The sequence below is a fragment of the Octopus bimaculoides genome, chromosome 11 (genome assembly GCF_046866305.1).
Source record: "Octopus bimaculoides isolate indiv1 chromosome 11, ASM4686630v1, whole genome shotgun sequence".
Classification (NCBI taxonomy): domain Eukaryota; kingdom Metazoa; phylum Mollusca; class Cephalopoda; order Octopoda; family Octopodidae; genus Octopus; species Octopus bimaculoides.
Genome location: NC_142938.1, coordinates 2,787,382 through 2,812,381, shown reverse-complemented (window position 1 = coordinate 2,812,381; position 25,000 = coordinate 2,787,382). Strand labels below are relative to the sequence as shown.

Here is a 25,000-nt window from a genome sequence, read left to right as displayed (position 1 = left end):
CATCCTCACTACATACCCACACACACATACATCGGTAACAGACCTGTTTCATGAAGTTTTCTCTGCCCTCTTCCATCCTTTGACCAGTTTACCTGACCGTCCTCTCTGTTGTGACCTGAAGGACTACAGCCTGTCTGAATTGTTGACATACATTTGTCAGGAAAATCGAAAGAACCTCTATCAGAATGCCTGCTTAAACTTACTCACGCGGCAAGTGACGAGCGACGGTAAAAAGAGGAAGGTAAGTCACAGATTCACATTAGATACAGTTGTTGTTGTTCTTCTTCTTCTTGTCAGCTTCAAGTCTGCCTCTCATGACTTCACTATTGTGAAGTGAACTTCTTGCCCATTCAACCATGTCTGTGCTCACATATACACTAATTCTTACTTGTGTACATTCACATGCTTACTCTAAATTAATTTCTGCTCTTTCTCAATCTAGTTTACAGATTTATTCCGTGAAATTGTACTGCGGTTCAAACCAAGACATGTGATTCGAATTGATGGTTGCCAACAGCAACATCAACAACAGCAGCAGCAGCAACAACAGCAACAATCCCGTTCATCACCTTTGCCCTCAGCAACAGAGGGATCTTCAACTCAACCATTCCATAATGTAGTCCCAATACATCTGTTTCTGGAACTTTCTGAGCAGTTTCTGCTCATTCAACCCTACTTTCCATACACACTGTGGGATGTGGTCTCCTATAGCCCTTCTTTGTTCAAGGAGTCACATGCCAAATCCCTCTTTGTACAATACCAGATTCTCCAAACCTTACAGTATGCACATAGCAGGGGCATCTCTGCCGGTCATTTGAAGTTGCATCAGGTCAATGTTGATAAGAAGCTTTGGGTAAACCTCTCCTTACCTCATGTGTCCTTCCAATGCAACCTGACCATCAACAGACCAGAAACGAAGAGCAACATATCTACTTCAGTATTCCCTTATTCCTCCCCTAAGCTCACGAGATCCTTAGTTGATGATGCTCAGAATTTTGTCCGTTCTTGCCTGTACACGGTTTATTCCATTGATGATCTCTCTAACATTGTGTCCGACTGGGTTCATCGGCGTCTCAGCAACTTCAAGTATTTGATGATACTAAACCATTTGGCCGGTCGGCGCTTTGGTGATCCTAACAACCACCCAATTTTGCCGTGGGTCTCAGACTTCACCTCTGAACACAAAAACTTCCGCGACCTCTCAAAAACGAAGTATCGCTTGAACAAGGGTGACCGTCAACTAGACTTGACCTATGAAGAAATGCCTATAGTTTCAGGGGACCCAGCACACCGCTCTACTTACATTCCACACCACGTGTCTGATGTACTGTCCGACATCACCTACTATGTGTACAAAGCACGAAGGACATCAAAACCAATACTGTGTGCCCATGTGCGACCATACTGGGTGCCCAGTGAGTACCCAGCTAGTATTACTCGTATCCAGCAGTGGACACCAGATGAGTGCATTCCAGAGTTTTTCATTGATCCATCTATCTTCAAATCATTACATGCTGACCTGCCTGACCTCGCAGTACCTAACTGGTGCAGGAACCCGCATGATTTCATCTCAAAGCACATGGCCATGCTGGAGAGTAACCGAGTGTCTGCTGGCCTCCATGACTGGATCGATTTGACATTTGGATACAAGGTCAGTGCTCAACCTTTTCTCATTGGGATGGATTTCTGTTTTCTTCTTCCAGGTTTCTTGGTTGTTCATTGATTATCAATGCACATCTTCTAACAACATGTTCAGTGTTTGTCCCTGAACAAGCATCTTTCTCTGCTTGCTCCTGTTTGATTGGCTGCAGACAGAAAAAAGGCACTTTGAGTTCAACTCTGTATGTTTGAGTAATTAACAGTGGAAACGGTCTCTACCCTTAAAAGTGTTGTTGGTGTTAGGAATGGCATCCAGCCATAGAAATCATGCCAAAGCAGACATTGGAGTTTAATGTAGTTCTCTCACTTTCTAGCTCCTTTCAAACCATCCAGTTTATGCCAGCATCAAAAACTGATGTTAAACAATGTTGATGATTATGGTAAGAAATCAAATAAATATAATACCATACAATTAACAAAAATATGCTTTTTTTATACAAAATCCTGATTTTTTTTTCAAGAAGGCCACATTCACGGACCTAAAAGGCCATTGACACCCCATTCTTGTTTTAGGGTATGACTTGAGGAAGATTTGGTTGCTATTTCTATTAGATCACATGACAACAATGTGGGCTTCCTCATTGGCTCAATTTATTCCTATGATGATAAACATGGTGATTATTGCAGTGATGGTGATGATGAAGAGGAAGAGAAGGAAGCAATGATGTTAGGGGAGTGGTTGTAAGGATATGATGATGATGATGACTCACTCTCCTCTCTCTGGTGCGTCATTCAGTTTTCTTTTTTTTATCTTGTTTTCCCTATCCTCTGCCGCTGCCATCTTCAGCTGAGTGGAGAAGCATCTGTGGAATCCAAAAATGTCCACTTGCAATTGGTGGACAACCATACTAACGTGACCAACTGTGGTGTTGTCCAGCTGTTTGACCATCCTCATCCTCAACGAATCCTGCCGCCAAAGAAACTCTACTTTGAATATGAGACACTCCAGGTAACACATTGTTTCTTTTGCTACACTGCTTGACTCCCTGACCTCTGACCTCCAACACTGCTTGACTCTCTTGACCTCTGACCTCTTACACTTTTTAAGTCCCTGACCTCTGGCCTCCAACACTGCTTGACTCCCTGACCTCTGACCTCCAATGCTGCTTGATTCCCTTGATCTTTGACCATTTACTGTTTCTGATATAAGACTGCTTTCATACTCATTTGTTGTCCATCTTCTGACCTCTGGTCAATTGTTATCTTTACAGCAAGGCACGCAGTCACTTAATAATCTTTCCTGATTTTATATACAGAAGCATTGACATCCAGAGTCATTTCAGGTTTATCTCCCTTGATGTCTTGTACTGACGATAATAAAAGAGCTTGAAATGCATTCGTTGGTCCACAAGAGTTGCTCTGAAACAACCGTTGGTGCTTTAATACCTGTTGCTAAAGCAACAATTTTCCCCACAACATACTACAGTAAAAAGGATTTTCTTTTAACAGGTCAAATATGTCCCAAACTTAATTCAACTGATCAAAAAGTCTGGCTGTTGCTGGCTTCTAATCATTCATCACCCCTTGACTTCTAGCCGCTGACCATTCTCTGTGACCTTTGACCCCTGACCCTTTGTTCTCTACAATTAAAACAATGTCTTGTTTAGTCTCTCTCTCCTGATTTTAGGTTTCTGTGAATCGTGATGGATCTGGATCAGAAGATTGTTTCAGGTGAGTGTCTGGAATCATTGGTCTTCTATAACAGTGTTTCATTAATTTAAAAACCTTGATTATGTCTTTGGCTTTATTCAACAGTTAGAGGTGGCTGTGTGGCAAGAAGTTTGCTTCTTAAACCACGTGGTCTTTGGTTCAATCTTATTCTGGAGCACTTTGGGCAAGTGCCTTCTACTATTTTCCTGGGCCAACCAAAGCCTTGTGAGTGGATTTGGTACTCAGAATCTGAAAGAAGCCACCCACCCATATATGTGTGTGTTTGTATGCATGTATGTATATATATATATATATATATATATATATATATATATATATATATATATATATATATATACACACACACATACATATAAGTATATATATAAGTAATGAAGATTTGGCTGCTATTTCTTGCATGACAAGTAACTATATTGAGGCACCCTTTGTTGACTGGTTAGGTTCTGCTTTGGACCACAGGGAGAAGCCATCATTATTATTACAGCCAACATTATTAATTCTATCATTTTTATTCAGTTGTTTTTCATTTCTGTTTTCTTCCATTTACGATCAGTTTTACTGAAGACCAGTCTTGTGACAATGACTATATGTGGTTCGGAGACAATATCCCTCTCAGCATGGACGACAAGCCATTATCGAACCTAGAACACCTTGAAGCTTTGTACTCTTTCAGTCCTAAAGCTGTTTGCAATCAGCCCAGAGAGTCTTCTACACAGGTAAATAATTATGGTTATTCCTTTCTTCTAGTTTCTGATTCTTGATGCCTGTTCAAAGTTAACCTTTCCTTAGACTCGTGTTACAGGTAGATACCCCCGCTTATATCTAGATACTCAAGAAAGTGGAAGGGGAACGTATCTTTTATTTTTTTAATCTTTTTACTTGTTCCAGACATTAGAAAGCAGCTATGTTGGGGCCACTGCCTCGAAGAATTTTAGTTCAACGAATTGACCCCAGGACTTATTTTCTTTTAAGCCTGGTTCTTATTCTTTCAGTCTCTTTTGCCTCAGAGCGTAACCTTCTAGGTGCAATCCCATGGTCAGTCATGACCAAAGGGGGTCTCTCAGTTAGCCCTCATTTCATACATTCTGAGTAGTATAAAGCTTTTCTTTCATAAGTCTCAAGTTATTCTGGTGCTTGAAAAAAAAAACAAAAAACTGGGAATGGGTATCATATATGATGTGTGGATGCCAAGGTTTTCTCATTAGTTCCTTTGCATCCCCCCCCCCCCATTCATCAGCTAAAAATCTTTCTTTCCAATTGTTGGATCAACATCTGGATATTTCAGGTATTGGAGATATCCAGGTAATGTGTGATCACTGTTATTGACTTTGAGATGAAACAGTAGGGTTTAGCTCCTCTTCGGGTCACACACCTGCAGTTGGGTTTGAACTCTGTCTTAACGAGCTAATCAAATCACTTTTAAATTACACAACGATGTTCCTACTTTGAAGGGTTCTTTGTAGATCAGTGGTGAGGTGAGAGATTTGTTTCTGCTGTGTATGCTATGACCATGAAGACCAACAATCGGAGACATTCTAGCCATGACCATCTCGTATTTTCCCAGACATTCAGTATCATAGGTGCAGGCAAAGCTGTATAGTTAAGAAGCTTGTTTTGAAACCAGGTTCAGTTCTCAGGCATAGCAGGTGTCTTCTACTTTAGCCCCATATATATACATGTGCATTTGACTCCACCACCCCTTAACAACTCTGTTGATTTGTTTACATCCCCATATCTTAGCAGTTCAATAAAAAAGGACCGATAGAATATGATTTGTTTGACTAAATCCTTCAAGGTGGTGCCCCAGCATGGCCAAAGCCTAATGACTATAACAAGTAAAAGTTAAAAGGTCTATGATTACACTACTCCATATAGATTTCTTTCTTTTAAGACTATAGAATATGAATTCGAAGAAACTTGGCTGCTATTTCTAACAGGTCAGGTGGTGGTGTCAGGGATGCCTGTGCAATAACTCAATGTGAAATTCGAACCTTTATTGTTTCAGGGGTCCAGTTTCCTCTCGCCTAAAGTCACCGTGACTCATGACATGCAGGCATTCGGCTGTTTACTGGGTGAGATGTTCCTTGGCCACAAAACCCGTCTTTTGGGTCCCAGCGCTCCTCTCAAAGAACAGTACCAGCTAATCTACAAATTGTGCCAAATGGATATCAGTGCTATTCCTAGGTAAGGTATTGTCACTTGGTGCCCATCTATATTCTCTGAGTTTGTGCATGTACGTGTGTGGGTTTTTATGAATATATTGGGTCATCCCATAAATAATGTGGTTTTTTTATATGTCGTTTATTTTTCAAAATTAAGATAAAACAAAGTTCTTTTTTATTTTAATCTAAAATATACTCTCCTTCCTTGCCCAACTAAGTGTCTCCTCTTATAGGGAAACAACTCTCAGCCCCTCTTTCCTATTTTGCTTTGTTTGCTCTTGAGTTCTTCAGATTTTTCTTGCATATTTAATTTTCTTCTTCTCTTGTATTCCAGACCGTTACGACAAGCAGCCACCATATTGCTACAGCTAACTGAAGAATTTAAACCGCTCCTTGGTGACACTGGTCCCGTCTTCAACTACGTTCCAATCAACGAACTGGGGTTGCCTCCACCCACCCCAAGCCTCCTCACCCACCAAATGGTTGACATCATTCCATTTCCTTCTTATTTCCCCCAGCTCTATCACTGCCTCTGTCACCTCAAACAGATTGACTTTGAAATTGAACAGCTACAACTGTCCAATGACAAAACCACTGCTGAAAGATGCAAGTTGGTCAAAGTATTGGCACGAGAGAAAGTGGCCATTCTCCAGGCATTCTTGCAAAAGTACGATGTGGTCCTTGGTCAAGAAGGAGTTGATCTTCTATTGCCTTATGTTGAAGAACTTCTTCAGAACAATGAGACAGCGGTGCAAGCTGCCTGGACCCTGTTTGACATTATGTCTTGCCAGCTTGGTCCTGAAGTTGCAAAGAAGAAATTCCTTCCTCAAATAGTGAAACTTTATGCTGAAGAATTTTCTACCCCAAAGCATATCAAATTGCACCACCACAAATTCCTTGTACAGTTGCTGGTGCGTTTTCAGCTTCAGACATTCCTTGAAAATTTTTCAACACTTCTTGTAGAGGCAGTGGCTGGTTATAAAGACTTTGTCATAGAAACTGACTCAGATCTTCCTGAAGTCGTTGAGTTCCACCGTCAGAAATCAGATTTCTCCCGTAAAGTACGCAATCCAATCCCAGCATGCCCGGAAGAGGTCAGTGAAGAGTGTAGCAACAGTGCCGAGACGTTAACAGGGGAGGAAACTCTCCTGGACGTCCCAGCAGGGTTGGAAACTGATGAAGACGCAGAAGAATATGAAGACTTTGATGAGAATGTGTTACTTGGAGTTGACGAGAAAATGGGCAGTGAAAGGGGATCTGACACGGCAAGCATTGGCCGTGACTCCCTGAAGAGTGATGAGATTCCATACAAGCAGCCATTGCTTGGCATGGATGATGATGACACCAATTCTTTATTCCAAAATGGTCGACGTTTCTCCTTCCCGGTATCTATACATGACCGGTCCAACCGGCGGGACCGTAGCCATAGCAACAGCCGTGTTTGCAGCCGGATCAGTGACAGAGACATGGATGAACAGCTGTCTGCTTCGGAAGACAATGCTAGTGACCTTTCTCCTCAGCTGAAATTGTCGCAGTCCGAGGAAGATGAGGAAGACGACCACATCAACATAAATGCAGGCAGTAACAACAGTAACAACAACAACAACAATAATATTGATGGCAATAACGAGTACGATAACGATGTCGTCATCGGCGGCAGTCACGAACACGATGATGTCAGCAGCAAAACTGAAGCGTATCAAGAACGTCATCGATCGTCATCGCAGAAAGACGATTCCCCAGCATCAAGTAGCGGGGACAGATCGACTGACATGTGCACTTCGCTGCCAAGCAGCCAGGTCCCGCAGATGCATATGGTGCGCAGTGAGACAGACGAGTTCAGAAAGTGCATGGAAGGTAGTAAGTGGGAGGAGATTGTGAACATCCGTGATGTGTCGTCAGACAGTGTGAAGTGGTTATGCCACAGGCTCGGTCCGTTGCTGGCGGCCCGTTATTTCTCGCTCAACCTTATCAGACTTCTTCCGCTCTGCTACATGGATGAAGAACAATTATTGACGGCAACAGAGAACAGTGAGTTATAAAGCATACCAACCACCGCCACAACCAACACCAACACCAACACCACCATCACCACCACTGCCAATACTACTACCACTACTAACACCACCACCACTACAACCACCAAAACCATCACCACCACCACCGCCATCCCCTTCACCACTACCATCACAACCACTGCCACCACTTCCATACAACCTCTATTCTAACACACTGCATTATTATTATTATTATTATTATTATTAGGCGGCAGGCTGGCAGAATCGTTAGCACGCCAGGCAAAATGCTTAGCAGTATTTCTTCCGTCTTTACTTACTGAGTTCAAATTCCACCGAGGTCGACTTTGCCTTTCATCCTTTCAGGGTTGATAAATTAAGTACCAGTTGCACACTGGGGTCGATCTAATCGACTGGACCCACTCCCCAGAAATTCATGCCTAGAGTAAAAAAGAATATTGATTATATCACATGCTAATACTGATACAAGACACTTTATCTCTTATCTTATATATTTTCCAGCTTCAAACTGTCGCAAGTCCAGCCAGTTGGTCAACGGAGATGTCTCTGCTGTCAAGGTGCTGGACTGTCTCTCCTTTATGGCCCTGTTGTATGGTGAACAGGTCATACTCTTGCAGTATTTCCCAGCCATGGAGGACATGGTGAGTGACTCCAGTTTCCCCCCTAACCCCACCCTACCCCTTACTCAATATTTTCCTCAAATCCTTACACTGACCATCAAACAGTTTCTTCTAAAATTTACCCCAGCTCGTCTCTGCTTGCTGCTTCTTCCTTTTAACACTTCTGTGGTTCTGTTTGTTGCTAGGTAACAGCTGCTGAGAAAGAGATGAGCCAAGCAGCAGAAGCAGGGCTGATCGCCTCATTGGTCCTCATGCGCCACATGGTTCCACTGCTCTCTGAGAAAACCCTTATGGACCTTCTCCAGGTAAATATTGCCCACTGCTAATTGGTTTGTCAGGGAGTGTTCATAAATATGTGAGCTGTTGAGTGAATGAATACAGGTAAAGTGTGAGTCTGTGGGTGGCACATGAGGGGTGGGGTACATTTTGTGTGATACTGTGTGGGTTAGGAGTAGGGAACTCTGTGGAGTGTAATGGGTGCCTTTATGTGCCACCAGCACAGGTGCCATTTGCGTGACACTGGTATCTGCCTTGACTACGATTTTGCTCAGCTTGATGGGTCTTTTTCTCAAGCACGACATACTGCCACGATTTATGTATATCCATGTACATCATGTCTTCTTTTCTCTTTGCACAGGATCTGAAGGTGCACAAAATACTACATTCAGTGATGCAACTTACTGCACTGCCCATCTGCTTCCCGAGTGGGACGCATGCACGCAGCCTCATTCTGCATAAAGTGGTGGATGTGCTCTACATTGTTGGGGTGAGAATTGGCTTTGAGATGACCAGGAAGCACTTGACTGAAACCATGCAGCTCTTTTTCAACTCATTCTATTTGGTGCATTGTCCGGATGCGTGTCCAAGTGGAAGTCACAAGGACTTTCTGCATCGGACACAAGCTGTGGCTGGCAGCAGCTCCAAGGGACAGGTCAGGGAAAAGATCTCTGGATCAGTGGCTTCCAATGACAGTGAGTATTGCTTGGCTTATTGGGTGTATGTATATAAATATGGCAAGGGTTTTACAACTGGAAGCCCTTCCAAATGCCAACCACTTCACAGTGTGGACTGGGTGTTTTTCATATGTTTGAATTAGAAGCTCTGATAACAATTTTGACCTAAATTGTGAATAGGTACAGAGTTTGCTTACTTCTGTAGGAAAATCAAACTCAAGAGGAAGGTAAAAGCAAACTATGTCTGTAATGTGTGAGAAACATCTTACTTAGATGTTTTGCAGAGCCACTAAATGTTGAGTTGTGTTTTAAAGTTAAGCTGTTTATATCAGGGTGTATATTAATGTAGTAGTGTGCCTATTCTATACTCTATGTTGGGTTTTGTGTTTACAGGTGAAGACTCCGAGGAACTGTATTGGAAGATCAAGATTGATGCCAACACTGAAGAATATAAAATTGGTTCCCCAGTCAACATCCATGAACTGCATCGGTCCTCACCAACAACATCAGCAACACCAACATCACAGGCGTTCCGTTTGTTGAAGTCACGCTGCAAGAGAGCAGGGAGCACGACCAGCATTACATCATTGACCAAGAGTAATCTCAGTGGTGAGTACCAGTTGTTAATAATAATAATAATAATAATAATAATAATAAAGATAATGATAATTATAATAATGATAATGATAATGATAATAAAGTGAACTGGTAGAATCGTTAGCACACTGATCAATATACTTCATGGCATTTTGTCTGTCTTTAAGTTCTAGGTTCAAATTCCACCGAGGTTGACTTTGCTTTCGACCTTCCATGGTTGATGAAATGAATACCAGTGAAATACTGGGGTCGATGTAATCGATTATCTCCTTTCCCCTCTCCTAAACTTGCTGGCTTTGTGCCAAAATTTGAAACCATTAGATCAGCTGGCAGAATCGTTAGTACGCTGGTCAAATTGCTTAGCAGCATTTCATCTGTCTCCACATTCTGGGTTCTAATTACACTGAGGTCGACTTTGCCTTTCATTCTTTCAGGGTCGATAAATTAAATACCAGTGAAACACTGGGGTCAATCTAATTGACTAGTCCCCACCCCGAAAATTTCAGGCCTTGTGCCTATAGTAGACAGGATCATTATTATTATTATTATCAAAGTGACGAGCTAGCAGAATGGTTAGCACTCTGGGCGAACTGCTTAATGTTATTTCGTTTGTCTTCACATTCTGAGTTGAAATTCCGTCAAGGACGACTTTGCCTTTCATCCTCTCGGGTGCCAATAAAATAGGTACCAGTCAAGAAGTGAGGGTCGATATAGTCAGCTATCCCCACTCCCGCCTCTCCCAAATTTCAGGCCTTGTGCCTATAGTAGAAAGAATTATTATTGTTATTATTATTATCATTTCCAAAACTGTCAGTTTACCATTTACATTTTCAGTTTTGATTAACTTTTTTTCTGTTTATTTCTTTTTTTCTTCTCCTCATTTACCAGACTATAGCATCAGCCCCCTGCCGATGAACAATACCATTGACAAACAGCCAGAACATGTGAAGCAGGAAATGAAGAATGTCTTCTCACCAGAGTTGGCTCATGCAGCATATATTCCTCTGTGCCAAATCTTTGGCAGGTGAGTAGAATCCAGGTGTACAGATTTGGCCTCTTAACCCTTTCGTTACTGTATTTAGTTTGAGATGCTCTGTGTTTCTTCCGATTAATTTTGAATATTACAAAGAATTTAGTAAAATAAATTTGTTATTCTTAAACTGTTTTTGGAATATGAATTAACATGAAATTTCAAAGGAATCCCTTTCAACTTGGATCCTTTTAAAACCGAAATCTTGCATCATAGAACCATGGGTTGTCTTGTATGTCTTACTATTCATCTCACTCTTGTATTCTTGGTTTCTCATCAAACCCAAACCAGCATCCACATGGAACAGTCACTCTGGAACGATGATCTCATTCGACAGCTCTGTAGCCAATATGACAGCACCCTCGACAAATTACCATCATCAGCACTAAGTGAGTCCTTTGATTCTTCCATTGAAGGTAAGTATGCTAACCATTCAACCACCCAACCATCTCAAACTATTTCAAGTAATTAGCGGAGCATAACCAACCACTGTATTTATTCCTATGCAATATCATCTCAAATGTTATGAAATTCATATTTTTTGTACATAAAAATCAACAGTTTGTGTCCATTTAGCATTTGCAATAATTTATCACATTGAGGGTTGTGTAGGAGGGATGTAGGGTCCCAGACAGACTCACCACTCCTTGCCATACACTGCAACCATACACTCTGCTAGGGCTCTTCCCAGACCAATCTCTGATGTTACAAACAGTGAATAAGTTCTTATTTAATTGCTATTTTTTTATTTTTACAGGTGTGACTCCTGACCTTGAGACACCAAGTGACTCTAAAACCAGTAAGTCTATTCTCACTGTCTTTGTCTCTCTCTCTCTCTCTCTCTCTCTCTCTCTCTCTCTCTCTCTCTCTCTCACACACACACACACACACACACACACACACACACACACACACACACACTATATGCATATTGAATACTCATCATCATTGTCATCATCATTATTGTCATCATCATCATCTAATGCTTATGTTCCATTACATGACTGGTACTTTAAGTACTGGGGCTGATTTAATCAACTCCCCTCTTCTTCTTCTCTCCTACTCCTCTTCTCCCCTTCTCTTCTTCTCCCCTACTCCTCCCTCACCCAACTCCCCCTCTTCCCTCCTCCTTTTCCACTCTTGTATCTCCCTCTTCGTTTTCTTTCCTCCTCCTCCCACTACCACCAAAACCGCTACAAATTCCTTTTACCTTTCCCTTTTTCCAATGACAGTCGAAAGCTTACTGGCCAAGACCGAAGACCCTGGGCCCCATGGTGGGATTGGCAGCAACGTCGCAGTAGTTGGCAACCGGATAGAACTTCAGCAGCAACTGGGCAGTGGACATCCAGAGGTACCTGCAGTGAGTCCAGGCTATAAGCACACCGGAATCCTTCATATTGGACAGGAGGATCTCAAAAAGTAAGTGACAACATTACATTGAGTGCAGCTGCACCCCCCCCCCCCCCCACACACACACGCATATACATACATTAACACACTCGTTAAGATGTTTGGAGTAAAGGACATGAATATAATACAGACGTATATATGCTGCTATTCTATATTTTTGAGATGAGGAGTTACATACCTTGATGCCCAAACTGTTGAAGGCTCTGGTCAGCATGCTAACATTCCTGTGAGCTCGCTGCCCTATGACCCACATGTATATATTGGTGTTTCATTTTGGCACAATGCCTGCAATTTTGGGGGAGGGGAGGTAGATTAAATCGACCACCTCAGTACTCAACTGGTGTTCGTTTTATCAACCCTGAAAGGATGAAAGGTTGACTTTAGTAGAATTTGAACTTGTAACATAAAGATGGGCAAAATGCCACAAAGCATTCTAATGATTCTGATAGTTACCCTAAGACACACATATATTTATATGTATTCTTTTCTACTCTAGGCACAAGGCCTGAAAGTTTTGGGGAGTGGGAGGGGGGGCAGTCAATTAGATCGATCTCCAGTACGTAACTGGTACTTAATTTATCAACTCCGCAAAGATGAAAGGCAAAGTCAACCTCGACGGAATTTGAGCTCAGAACATAAAGACAGATGAAATACTGCTAAGCATTTCGCCCAGCATGCTAACGTTTCTGCCAGCTCGCTGCCTTACACACACACATATATATATTAACATGGTTTTGTGTTCTTATTTTCAGCCCTGAAATGGAGGTGAACAACCAACGCCACCTACGAGGCAACTGGCTGGCCTACTGGGAACATGAACTGGGTAAGTATACTTCTGTCTAAATAAGAATTAGCTTAGGGAAATAACTGAGAGTGGACAATGGCTTGTATTTGAACACCATAAACAAATACAGGTATATCAAATGCCATACAACAAGAATTCTTGATTTATTAAAACGACCTCTACCTCTAGAGGATGTGTGTGAAGGTACACTAAGACCAATATGTGTGAAGGTACACTCTGTGAAACCACCTGGCAAGCAATGCCTTGATGTCACTCTGACATGACACCCAGATAAAACAGAAGAGTTCACCTGGTTACTAAGAGGATGTCTTCCCTTACAAACCTACTAGGCAGAGGTGCAAAGGTGAGATAGGATTCTCTTCAGGTGAGATAGGATTCACAGTTCTACACTGAAGGCACAGGCATGGTTGCATGGTAAGGAGTTTTCTCCCCAACCAAAGTGGGCTTAGTTCCACTACATGGCAAACTACAGCCCCAGGCCGACCAAAGCCTTGTCAGTGGATGTGGTTGATAGAAGCTAAAACAAGCCCATCATATGGCACGTAAAAAGCACCATCTGAGTGTGGTTGATGCCAGTGCCGGCTGACTGGCTCCTGTGCTGGTGGCACATAAAAAGCACCATTTGAGTGGGGTCGATGCCAGTGTGGATGTGCTTTTAACGTTCCACTGGCATGAGTGCCAATCAGGATGTACTGTCATTGGCCATGTCAGCGATTTTGATTTTGATTTCACTTACCTCAGTAGGTCTTCGCAAGCAAAGTTTATTGTCCAATGTACTCATAAGTGGGCTGGTTACACCCACTGGCATGTGTATATATATATATATATATATATATTTATATATATATATATATATATATATATATATATATATATATATATATAAATCTAGATCACATAGATATTCATTCAGACCTGTTTGTATTGTATTCCCTAACCGTTTCATTTGTTGATATCTCTTTGTACAGGGCTGAGTGACCGAACAGCAGCCTTCAACTTCAAACACATCAAACTGCAAACTTTCTTGGGTAAGTCTTTATACCCCCAACTCTCTCTTTTTCTCATCTCTCCCACCCCATCCGATTAACTATGTATAGTCTTCCGTATCAATCATTCAGAATATGCATATATCTGTTTTTGTATGTAGTTCAGTTATTCTCGTGCGATTAACTTTGCAGCCTCTGTTAAGTTTAACGGCAGGAAGTTATTTCACAAAAATAGTAGAATTCACTCTTCTACACTCTTGACTCTTCTGTAATATTTCTATGACTTCTTCATTTAGTAGCAATAGTCTTTTTGAAACCCTTCAGTCTATTGTGCTATGCTTTTTCTTGATGACAATGCTGACTTAGAGTCAGTGAATTCTTTGAAAAGCAAAGTATTCCCAATATATTTACACATCTAAGAAACAACACAACCTTGTCCAAGTATGTCTGGTACCTAAAGAAAACATAGTTCACCACTATTAAAATGTAAGAGTCCATTCTTGGTTTCCCATTACATTTAGTCATGTTTGTTCTAAGTTGTGCTGGCTGTGGTTTGTGCCTCACTGAGAAACTGGACATTTTGTTCCAAGACCAGAATGGTTTTAATGAAAAGTTAAAATTCATAAATTATTGTGGATTAGGTGAAATTCCTGTTGCAAACTTTTTATATTATCAAGGAAATTGTAACGAATTTCATTTCTAGCACTTTTTTACAAATATTTATTTCTTAATCATTTTTTATGGTAGTTGTCTCCCTTGAACAAACCCACTCTCATTTTTATATTCTAATTTTACTTTATTTAGTTTTGTTTATTTATTTCACATAAAGCCTTGCGATATTTGCTCCAGCTCAAGACATTCTGAGTTCAAATCCTATCAAGGTTAACTCGGTCCAGAATCAATAATATGAAGTACCAGTCAAGTATTGGGTGGGTGGGTGGGGTCAATGTTATTGACTAAGCCCCCCCCTCCCCTCAAAATTGCTGGCCTTGTGCCAAAATTTGGAACCATTGTTATTGTTGTTGTTGTTGTCTGTTGCTATATTTCCAGGTCACAACACCAGCATCAGATCACTGTGTGTGTTGGACAGTGAGAGCTCCTTCATCAGTGCAAGTAAAGACAAGACTGTTAAACTCTGGTCACTGACCAGCTTTGGAGATGGATCCGGAAAGTAAGTTTGCACTCTCTTAGTGCTCTTGTTTCATTTTATGTTTTCTATGTCAGACCAGTGAGAAAGTACAGAATTCATGAGGTTTGCAGACTCTCCTAGAACGGTAAGATTGATAGAAGTGATATCAAGTGTTAAATACTGTAGGCACAGGCATGGCTGCATGGTAAGAGGCTTGCTTCCCAACCACATGATTCCAGGCTCAGTCCCATGGTCCAATGACTGAAACAAGTAAAAGATTAAAAAATATATGTATTGAACTCGGCACTTTTCTGTTCCCAGTTTAATCGCACACCTGAGTCAGTGAAGGTAAATTAAGCTTTTTTTTATTTTCTCTTTGAACATGGAAATGTAACCTTGACTGTTTTGTTTCTGTTGCAGATGTGGTTGTCAATGGACGTATCGGTTGCACAAGAAGTCCGTGTTTAGCGTTGGCTTCTTGGAGAGTGTCCGTCTGGTTGCATCCAGTGACAGTACTGTGCATGTAAGTGACTCCTTGCATTTTTGCAGCAAATTAAAAAAAGTGTGCACTCACACACACACACACACACACACACACACAAGCTTTCCCAACCCTAACTTAAACTTGAATACATATTTACCCCATTTCCTTCAGACACAAACAAACGTAAACACACTTGCCTGTGTGTGGGTATACATATACATGTTATCTGTTATTGGTGGCCCTCTATGAACTTCTATAAGCTTCATTGGTCAACTCATTGCTGACATCATCAATCTATTTGATGTGCATCACTCAAACTTCAGTGGCCAGCTTTTTGCTGATGTCATCAATCTTTTTGATCTATCAGGCTGCTCATCACAAATTTTCTGATAGGAAATAAGAAGTCCTGGTTTGGAAACTAGACCAACACACCTAGTCTGTCTGTGTGTGTGTGTGTGTAGACACAAGTGGCTGTATGGTAAGAAGTTTCCTTCCCAGCCACATGATTCTTTATGGTAGTAGAAAAGCCATTTTAACTCCTATTTCTAAATTTGGTGCATGGTGAAGCAATTAGCTGACCCCTGATTATAATTATGTTTATAATTATAGAATATTTGTATGTATATATATATATATATATATATATATATAATATATATATATATATATATATATATATATATATATATATGTATATGTATACCACATGTTTGCAATTTGTTTGTCTCATTGTAGATATGGGATCCATTTCGAGGAGACTGTGTCCGTCAGTTGGAATCATCAAAGAACAGTCCTGTGATTGCCCTGGCACCAATTCCAGCACCAAGTTCTATGATGATTACTGCGACTAATGATTCCACTCTCAGGTTGTATATTTTGTGTATGTATAAACGCTATGTGTGTGTGTGGAAAGGAGAGAAAGTGGGATAATACTGGCTTCAAGTTTTGGAACAAGGCCAGCAATTTCTGGGGGGAGAGGACAAGTTGTTTACATCAACCTCAGTGCTCAACTTTATTGACCTCGAAGGAATGAAAGGCAAAGGCAACCTCAGTGGAATTTGAACCTGGATCGTAAAGAGTTCTGAGTTCAAATTCCGCCGAGGTCGACTTTGCCTTTCATCCTTTCGGGGTCAATAAATTGAGTACCAATGAAACACTGGGGTTGATGTAATCGACTTACCCCCTCCCCCCAAATTTCAGGCCTTGTGCCTTTAGTAAGAAAGATTATTATTGTCATGAAGTCATCTTTATTTTGAAGGGGGCAATCTGGCTAAATCATTAGCAAGTCAGACAAAATGCCCAGAAAGTATTTCTTCCAACTCTTCATGTTCTGAGTTCAAATCCTGCTGAGATTGTCTTTGCCTTTCATCCTTTCAAAGTTGATAATATAAGTAGCAGATGTATACTGAGGGTCAATGCAGCTGACAAGCCCTGCCCCTCCTCTTGTACCAAATTTTAATACCATCACCACAGTTGTAATCGGAGCTTTAGAACCATTTGCTCAAAGTTTGAACGATTTGTTGAGGATGTCAGATATGGAGAAGAATTCCCTGATTCTATAGGAAAGTCTTTTAGCTTGGCACAGCAAAGACTACAGAAAAGGTGCCGGACAAACGAAGTTGATGCAAATGGACATCTAGTAATACTGGTAGAATTGCAATGAAACCCTTTCTGCTACAAATCCTGAAATTTTGGAGGAAGGGACCTTATTAATTACATTGGCCGCAGTGGTCAATTGAATCTTATTTCACTGAAAATATGAGAAGCAGAGTCAATTTCAGCTGGATTTGAACTAGGAACGTAAAGCTCAAGAAAATGCTGCTAAGCATTTTGTCACCTTGTTGCCTTTTGCCAGATAATAATAATAATAATAATAATAATAATGATTTCTTTCTTTATTTATAATAATCATAATAGTATCTTATGAAAAAGAGTAAATTTCTGTAAAGAAGAAACGGTATCTAATTTATTTTCATTTCTTTGAAGGTTTTTGGACCTGCGTACAGGTAGCTATGCTCATGAATATAGATGCTCTCCTGTGTCAGCTGGTAATTATAAAAGACTTTCATTTGTTATTTGCTCTATGTAAAAAAATAGAGATAATAATCGTTATTTTCACCTGAGACTGACCCTGTTTCAGTAACCCAAACGTCCTGTTTCATCTGATCGAAACTATAACTTCTCATTAAAGTTCAATGTTAATTTTTGTTTCAAACATCATTTTAGTAATGGTAAGGTTGTTTTATCAAATCCTTCATTGTCTTCAAAATTGCTTGAAAGAAAGGTAATGTCATTTACCTGAAGTATGATAGCAAAAAAGTTAACAGTGACAGGACCCACTCCACCAGTAGCAGATGGAATGGAATGATGAGTGGAGCAACGTAATTTAACAGTCTCTGCTTTATGCTCTCACACACACACATACATGTGCAAGAATGCACATGCACATGCACAAGCACATGTAATTACAAATATATTCAAAGTGAAATAAGACCTTATAAGCAATGAGAAAAAAGTCTGTCCTTCAGACATTTTTGTCAGTGGACCCATTTCTCATTTCTGTCTCAAACTGCTGCTAACATTAATTTGTGTTGAATGTTTTATCAATTAATTTATTCATAATTAGAATGGTTTCTTACAGTAAACTTCAAATCATGATGGGGCATCTTAAATTAGAAAATTACTATTTTTAAATCTCACAACGAGAGATATTCAGCAACAGTACTTTGGAGTAAAGATTATTTGCCAGCATAACATGGCAGTCCTTTTTTAGCTAAATTACAGCAACATTCGTCCAAAACCAGGACTGCCATGTTATGTTGGCACCCACAACACACAGACTTGCCCACATATATATTCTCATAGCAATGCATCAAGTTGAAACTCTGATTTCTTCTTTGTTTCAGGTGTGATCAGATCAGTAACTGTCAGCCCAGACAGCAATTGGGTTGCTGTGGCCTTCTCTTCTGGGATTGTCTCAGTTCTTGATATCAGGGCTGGTACACTTCTTGGTCAGCGAAAGGCTCATGACACTGATATATTGCAGGTAAGATATTTTGCTTGGTTGCCAGTGTTGTCAAGGTTTAGGTTGTTTCTCATATTTTGGTCATCATCATCATCATCATCATCATTATTGTTTAACTTAAGGCAGCAAGCTAGCAGAATCGTGAGCACGTTGGACGAAATGCTTAGCAGTATTTCGCCTTTCGCTACGTTCTAAGTTCAAATTCCACTGAGGTCGATTTCAGCTTTCGTCCTTTCGGGGTCGATAAATTAAGTACCAGTTGAGTATTGGGGTCGATCTAATCGACTTAATCCCTTCCCCAAATTTCAGGCTTTGTGCCTATAGTAGAAAGGATTATTATTATTGTTTAAACTCTGTGTCTGATTTGGTCAAGAAACAAACCTAAGATAAAAAAACATTTTGGCCATCATATTGCTGGTGATTCACCATAATCATCACTGCCACCTTATTTTTTTCCTTATTTTTCTCTTTTCTGGTGAGCAACACGTGGTTCACAGTCTCTCTTTATGCCACTCAGGTGATTAGGGAAGACATGAACATCACACAATCACATCTCATCTCTTCTCTCCTTTAACATGGTAGATGTGGTGGTGTGGTGGTCGTCGATACGATGATTATAATGGTGTTGGTGATTTATATATATGTATATAAATCACCAACACCATTATAATCATCGTATCGACGACCACCACACCACCACATCTACCATGCTACCACAATCCTCTTCAAAACTGTTATTGTTTCTTCACAGATCAAAGCATGCAACCGTCACACGTTTGTGACATCCTCCTTTGACCAAACTATGCGGCTGTGGAACTCCAGTGACCTGAAGGAAATCTGTCAGTTCAAGGGTAAGTCCTGTTCTTCACGCACATTTAGATACATTGCGAGACTGCGAAACACATTAAAATATTTAAATGAAATACAAAATATAGAGTTATCTCCCTTGACATATCTCTCGACGGTCATAAAAAAGTTCTGCTTCCAAAAGTGACCCGTCATATGAACGGTGGCGCTCTTTCTTCAATATTAATATAAACTTCTCTTTTATTGGTTTCAAATTTTGGCACAAGGCCAATAATTTCGTGGGCGGGGTTAAGATTGTGTGGTATGAAAACATGTTGCCTGGTGGTCAGCGTCCTGGCTATCTCTCATAAGTTTGTGGGTTCAATTCCTGGCCCGGGAATTACATTGTGTCCTTGAGCAAGACGCTTTCACTTTTTCTTGTTGCTTCAGTCTACTCAGCTGTAAATGAGTACCATGCTGGAGTAGCTCTCTCTCTTTCACCTACCTTTCTCTCTCATCCACACTCTCTCTTTCTCATCTGCCTCTCTCACCCACTCTCTCATTGTCTCTTTCTCACCTACTCTCCCTCTACTCCCTCTCCCCCTTTCTACTCCCCCCTCTCTACTCCCCCCCTATCCACTCCCCCTACCCACTCCCCCCTACTCCCTCTCCCCTTCTCTACTCCCTCTCCCTCTTTCTCCCCCACCTCCAGCTGTAACATCCTCCGTATACCACTGGGTCAAATCTGAGGGTACCCAAACAATGTCTATGTCTATTTGCAACTATAAAGGACCCTTAAACATTCAGCAAAAGCATGGTTGTAGCTATCGAGTGATGTTTACTCGTGACCCGTGAGTGATGACTGGCTGCATTCAGTTGTGGAGTTGAGTAAGATTTAGTTGCTATTTCTAACAACCCCAAGTGACCACACAGTGGTCCACCCAATTTGCTCAGCTCTCTCTCTCTCTCTCAATGTGTCCGATGTAGGTTTTGTTACTAATGTGTGTTCGTTTTTTTTTCCCAGGTGCATCAGAACCCGTTCACTGCATTGGTTTGTACCGTAATCAGATCATCTCTGCCACAGCAGGCAATAAAATTGGTGTCCACTCTTCCATTGATCGGCATGTGAGTATGAGAATTCACAAGAACCTAAAAGATGCATGGCATGTGTGTTTGTGTGTGTGTTTTATTGTATAGATTATGTCGTAATTGTAAGCAAGTATGACTATCCTATAAATTGTGTCATTCATTTTCAATCTTAGTGACAGGAATGACATCTGGCTGGAGAAAATCTGCCAAAATGAATTCCATCTGACCCATGCAAGCATGGTAAAATGAATGTCAGAATGATGGACTGACTACCCTTATTATAATATTACTCCCCCTCTTAGTTGAGGTGGTGGTGGTGGTGGTGGTGGTGGGGTCTTTGTCTTGCAAGATACTTGGTGACTTTACTGGTGCTGGTGTGGCATCAAAATTACCCAGTCCACTTTGTAGATTGGTTGGTGTTAGGAAGGGCATCTAGGCATAAAAACCTTGCCCAAGTAGACAGTGAAGCTTGGTACAGTCTTTTGACTTGCCAGTTCCTGTCAAACTATCCAGATTACACCAGCATGGAAAATGGGTACTAAAGGATGATGATGATATGTGTGTGTGATCATCATTTAATACTTATTTTCCATGCTAGCATGGGTTGAACAGTTTGAAAGGAGAGGGCTAATCACAACACTGTGCCAAGGTCTGCTGGCTGATTTGGTATGGTTTTTGTAGTTGGATGCCTTTCTCACTTTACAGAGTTTATTAAGTGTTCCTTGTGCAGCACCAGCACCAGTGAGGTCACCAAATAACTTGCCAGACAAAGACCCCGCTGAACTGAGAGAGGGGGTAGCCTTGAGGGAGGTGGCTTTGTGCCAAGTGATGAGAGGTTAGAGTATGAATAGAAAGACAGAAATAGATGCTTTGCAATAAAGGGGAAACATGCTACATCAGTGGAAGAGAGAGAGAGAAGATAATAGAGATGTGACAAGTATATATATATATATATATACACACACACCAACATGTGAGCTGTTAGAATCGTTAGCACGCCAGGAGAAATGCTTAGCAGTGTTTCGTCTGTCTTTATGTTCTGAGTTCAAATTCCGCCGAGGTTGACTTTGCCTTTCATCCTTTTCATCATCATCATCATCATCGTTTAACGTCCGCTTTCCATGCTAGCATGGGTTGGACGATTTGACTGAGGACTGGTGAAACCGGATGGCAACACCAGGCTCCAGTCTGATTTGGCAGAGTTTCTACAGCTGGATGCCCTTCCTAACGCCAACCACTCAGAGAGTCGATAAATCAAGTACCAGTTGTGTACTGGGGTTGAGGTCTTGTACTTAGTAGAAAAGAATGTATGTATGCCCTGCTTGTGCCTACCCCCACCCCGTGCGCTCGCATGTACGTACACAGCCATACATTTTCTCGTGCATAATGTTGTACATTATATTTCTCTTTCTAGGCCAGCTACAGCAATACGAAACTCCACCCAGATACATTTAAAGGAGTCTTAGCAAGTATGGCAGTTCTTCCACTGAACAGGACGTTACTTCTGGGAGCTGACAACGGAGCTATCCAACTCCTCTGTTGAAAAATCAGTTTTAAAAAATGTGGGGGGGGGAAATACTCTCTCATGGACATAGTCCTGCTTTTATATGGGAGAGAGAGAGAGAGACATCTTTTATTAATTACCACTGCCACCACCACCACCATCATCATCATCATTTCATTATCATCATTATCATTATATAATAATTATTTGGGCAGTGGATGGCCAGAATTGGTTGACTGAATGAACAGAATAGCTTGTTACGCTCCATGTTCTGATTTCAAATCCCACCAAAATACATTTCAATCTTTCATTCTTCCGGAATCAATGAAATAATTACTAGTCATATATGGGGGGGGGGGGGTTACATTATATGCTAACCCCTGCCCAACCCTGCCATCCTCCTAAGAAAAAATGCTTTGTGGTATTTATTCCTGGCTCTTAACATTTTCAGTTCAAATCCTCTCATTGACTAACTTCCTGCCCTTAAAATTGCTGGCCTTGTGTCAAAATTTCAAACCATTATTATTATTATTATTATTATTATTATTATTATTATTACTACTATTATTATTATTATTATTATTATTATTGTTATTATTATTATTATTATTATTATTATTATTATTAAGGCAGCGAGCTGGCAGACTCGTTAGCACGCTGGATGAAATGCTCAGTGGTATTTCGCCCGTCGCTATGTTCTGAGTTCAAATTCTGCCGAGGTCGACTTTGCCTTTCACCCTTTCAGGGTTGTTAAATTAAGTACCAGTTGCACATTGGGCTCAATGTCACCGACTATCCCCCTCCCCCAAATTTCAGGCCTTGTGCCTACAATAGAAAGGATTATTATTATTATTATTATTGAAAGGGTGTGAGCTGACAGAATAGTTAACATGCCATAGAAAATTCTTCACAGCGATTCAATTTGTCTTTATATTCGAAATCCAAATTCTGCCAACGGTGAACTTTACATGTCCTCCTGTTGAATTCGATGAAAGAAGTACCAGTCCAGTCCTGGGGTCAGTGTAATCAACTTCCTCCTCCCCTCAAAAGTTGCTGGCCCTTTGCCAAAACTTTGAAATCGCTATTACAGACTAAGTTCAAATCCCACTCACATCCACTCTGCTTTTCATCCTTCTGGAACTGATAACATAAAGTACCACTCAGGTAGTTGGGGGTCATTGATATAACTGACCGTCCCCTTCTAAGAAAATTTCTGCTCATAAACCTTCGTTAAAAACAGTATTATATCATAATAAAGAAGTGCAATGGTTGGGCATATGAAACAGCTAATGTCTGACCCCTGACTCTCTGAACTTGCATATTTATATCTCACACTGAAGATATGGCAGCAAGACATAAGCAGGGCAGATAAAATCATAACCCCTAACCCCTAAACCTAAGCCTTTAATCCTAATCCCTAATCCCTAACCCTTAACTGTAATCACTGACCTCCAACCCATACCATCTGGTCCCTGCTCTGCCATTCTACTTTGGGTTTTTCCCTTAGGGCTGCATGTGTGATCATCCCATTCTCAAACCTCCTCCTCCTCCCTCTGTTACTTTCCTGCCTCCTTTTCACCCCACTCCACTTTCCTGTTCCTTCTCCTCACCCCCACCCCTCCATCATCACCTTTATTATAATTCCCAGCACATCCATCATCACCGCCAACTTCCCAGAATCATTGCTACCACTACCATCACCTTCACCATAATTATCATCATCATTATTTATAAGACATTAAGCACACACATCTCCCCCACCCCCACCCTGAAATTTCCTCCTTTGTAACCTTGGTAACACAATGTAAATATTTCTTTTGAGTTGAACAAGTACTCAGCTCCAATATTTAATGTGTTCATCACTCATTCCTTAGTATTATTATTATTATTAATAACATTAATAAGAATAAATAATAATAATAATAATAATAATAATAATAATAATAATAATAATAATAAGATAATAATAAAGGCAGTGTGTTGGCAGAATTCGTAGTGTGTCGGACAAATTGCATATTGGCAATTCCTCTGGCTCTTAATGTTCTGAGTTCAAATTCCACCGAGGCTGACTTTGCCTTTCATCCATTCAGGGTCAAAAATGATGTACCAGTCAAATACTGGGGGTCATTGTAATTGATTTACATCTTCCATAAAATTGCTGGCCTTGAGCCAAAATTTGGAACAATTATTATTATCATTATTATTATTATTATTATTATTATTATTATTATTATTATTATTATTATTATTATTATTATTATTATTATTATTATTATTATGACTATTATGCAAAGGGAGAACTGGCTGTGCTGCGAACGAAACACTTGTTAGTATTTAAATTATGGTTTGTGTTCAATTCTCACCCAGGTCAACTTGGCCTTCCATTCTTCCTGTGTTGATAATAATAAAAAGAAACAAAGAACCAGATCAGTACTGTGTCGATTTTGGTAATTGTTGTCTTCTTCAAAATGTATGTCTTTTTGCCTGTGTTAAAATGATTTTTTTTTTTTTTCTTTTTCTGTCTGTCCTGATTTCAAATTCTGCTAAAACCAATTTTGTCTTTTCCCCTTCCTGGGTCAAAAAAGAAACTATACATCAGAGGTGGTTTCAGGTAGGTTGGTATCAAAAGGGTTAAACACAGAGTCAATGAAATAAGTACCAGTTAAGCACTGGGGTTGATGTGATCAACTAACCCCGCCTTCATAGTGTAAGGCCTTGAGACTACAGTAGAAAGGATTACTATTAAGAAGACAGTGATCCGGTAGAATCATGAAGATGTTGGAGAAATGCTTGGCGATATTTCTTCTTTCAACCCTGTATGCTCTGAGTTCAAATGCTGCCAAAGTCGACAATGTATTTTGTCCTTCTGGATTCAAATGAATGGACTACCAAGTCAAATTCTGAGGTCAGATGAAAGCAGCTAAATGACAGGCTATATTCCAAATAAAAAAAAATCAGAAACGTTTGTATGATATAATTAATTTATTATTAATTTATTCCGACAAAAAGAAACTGTGGGTCTTTTCATATAAAAATATAATATCGCTTACAGAG

General features: G+C 40.4%; 1 protein-coding gene across 1 annotated transcript in view; it reads left to right on the top strand.

Annotated features, from left to right (window-relative positions):
• The window catches only part of LOC106884068 (WD repeat-containing protein 81), a 33,825-nt gene extending 11,836 nt beyond the window's left edge, over nt 1-21,989 (top strand). Inside the window, exons 3-27 of the mRNA XM_014935286.3 lie at nt 88-241; nt 443-1,651; nt 2,447-2,608; nt 3,287-3,330; nt 3,884-4,046; nt 5,336-5,514; nt 5,827-7,523; nt 8,030-8,169; nt 8,334-8,453; nt 8,786-9,119; nt 9,495-9,710; nt 10,587-10,722; nt 11,020-11,144; nt 11,486-11,527; nt 11,961-12,147; nt 12,891-12,961; nt 13,912-13,971; nt 14,980-15,100; nt 15,479-15,581; nt 16,278-16,408; nt 17,529-17,590; nt 18,449-18,588; nt 19,319-19,418; nt 20,378-20,478; nt 21,857-21,989. Coding sequence (XP_014790772.1) covers nt 88-241; nt 443-1,651; nt 2,447-2,608; nt 3,287-3,330; nt 3,884-4,046; nt 5,336-5,514; nt 5,827-7,523; nt 8,030-8,169; nt 8,334-8,453; nt 8,786-9,119; nt 9,495-9,710; nt 10,587-10,722; nt 11,020-11,144; nt 11,486-11,527; nt 11,961-12,147; nt 12,891-12,961; nt 13,912-13,971; nt 14,980-15,100; nt 15,479-15,581; nt 16,278-16,408; nt 17,529-17,590; nt 18,449-18,588; nt 19,319-19,418; nt 20,378-20,478; nt 21,857-21,985 — 5,926 coding nt within the window. The 3' untranslated portion in view covers nt 21,986-21,989. The remainder of the gene's footprint in view (nt 1-87; nt 242-442; nt 1,652-2,446; nt 2,609-3,286; nt 3,331-3,883; nt 4,047-5,335; nt 5,515-5,826; nt 7,524-8,029; nt 8,170-8,333; nt 8,454-8,785; nt 9,120-9,494; nt 9,711-10,586; nt 10,723-11,019; nt 11,145-11,485; nt 11,528-11,960; nt 12,148-12,890; nt 12,962-13,911; nt 13,972-14,979; nt 15,101-15,478; nt 15,582-16,277; nt 16,409-17,528; nt 17,591-18,448; nt 18,589-19,318; nt 19,419-20,377; nt 20,479-21,856) is intronic.
• Nucleotides 21,990-25,000: the final 3,011 nt, after the last annotated feature.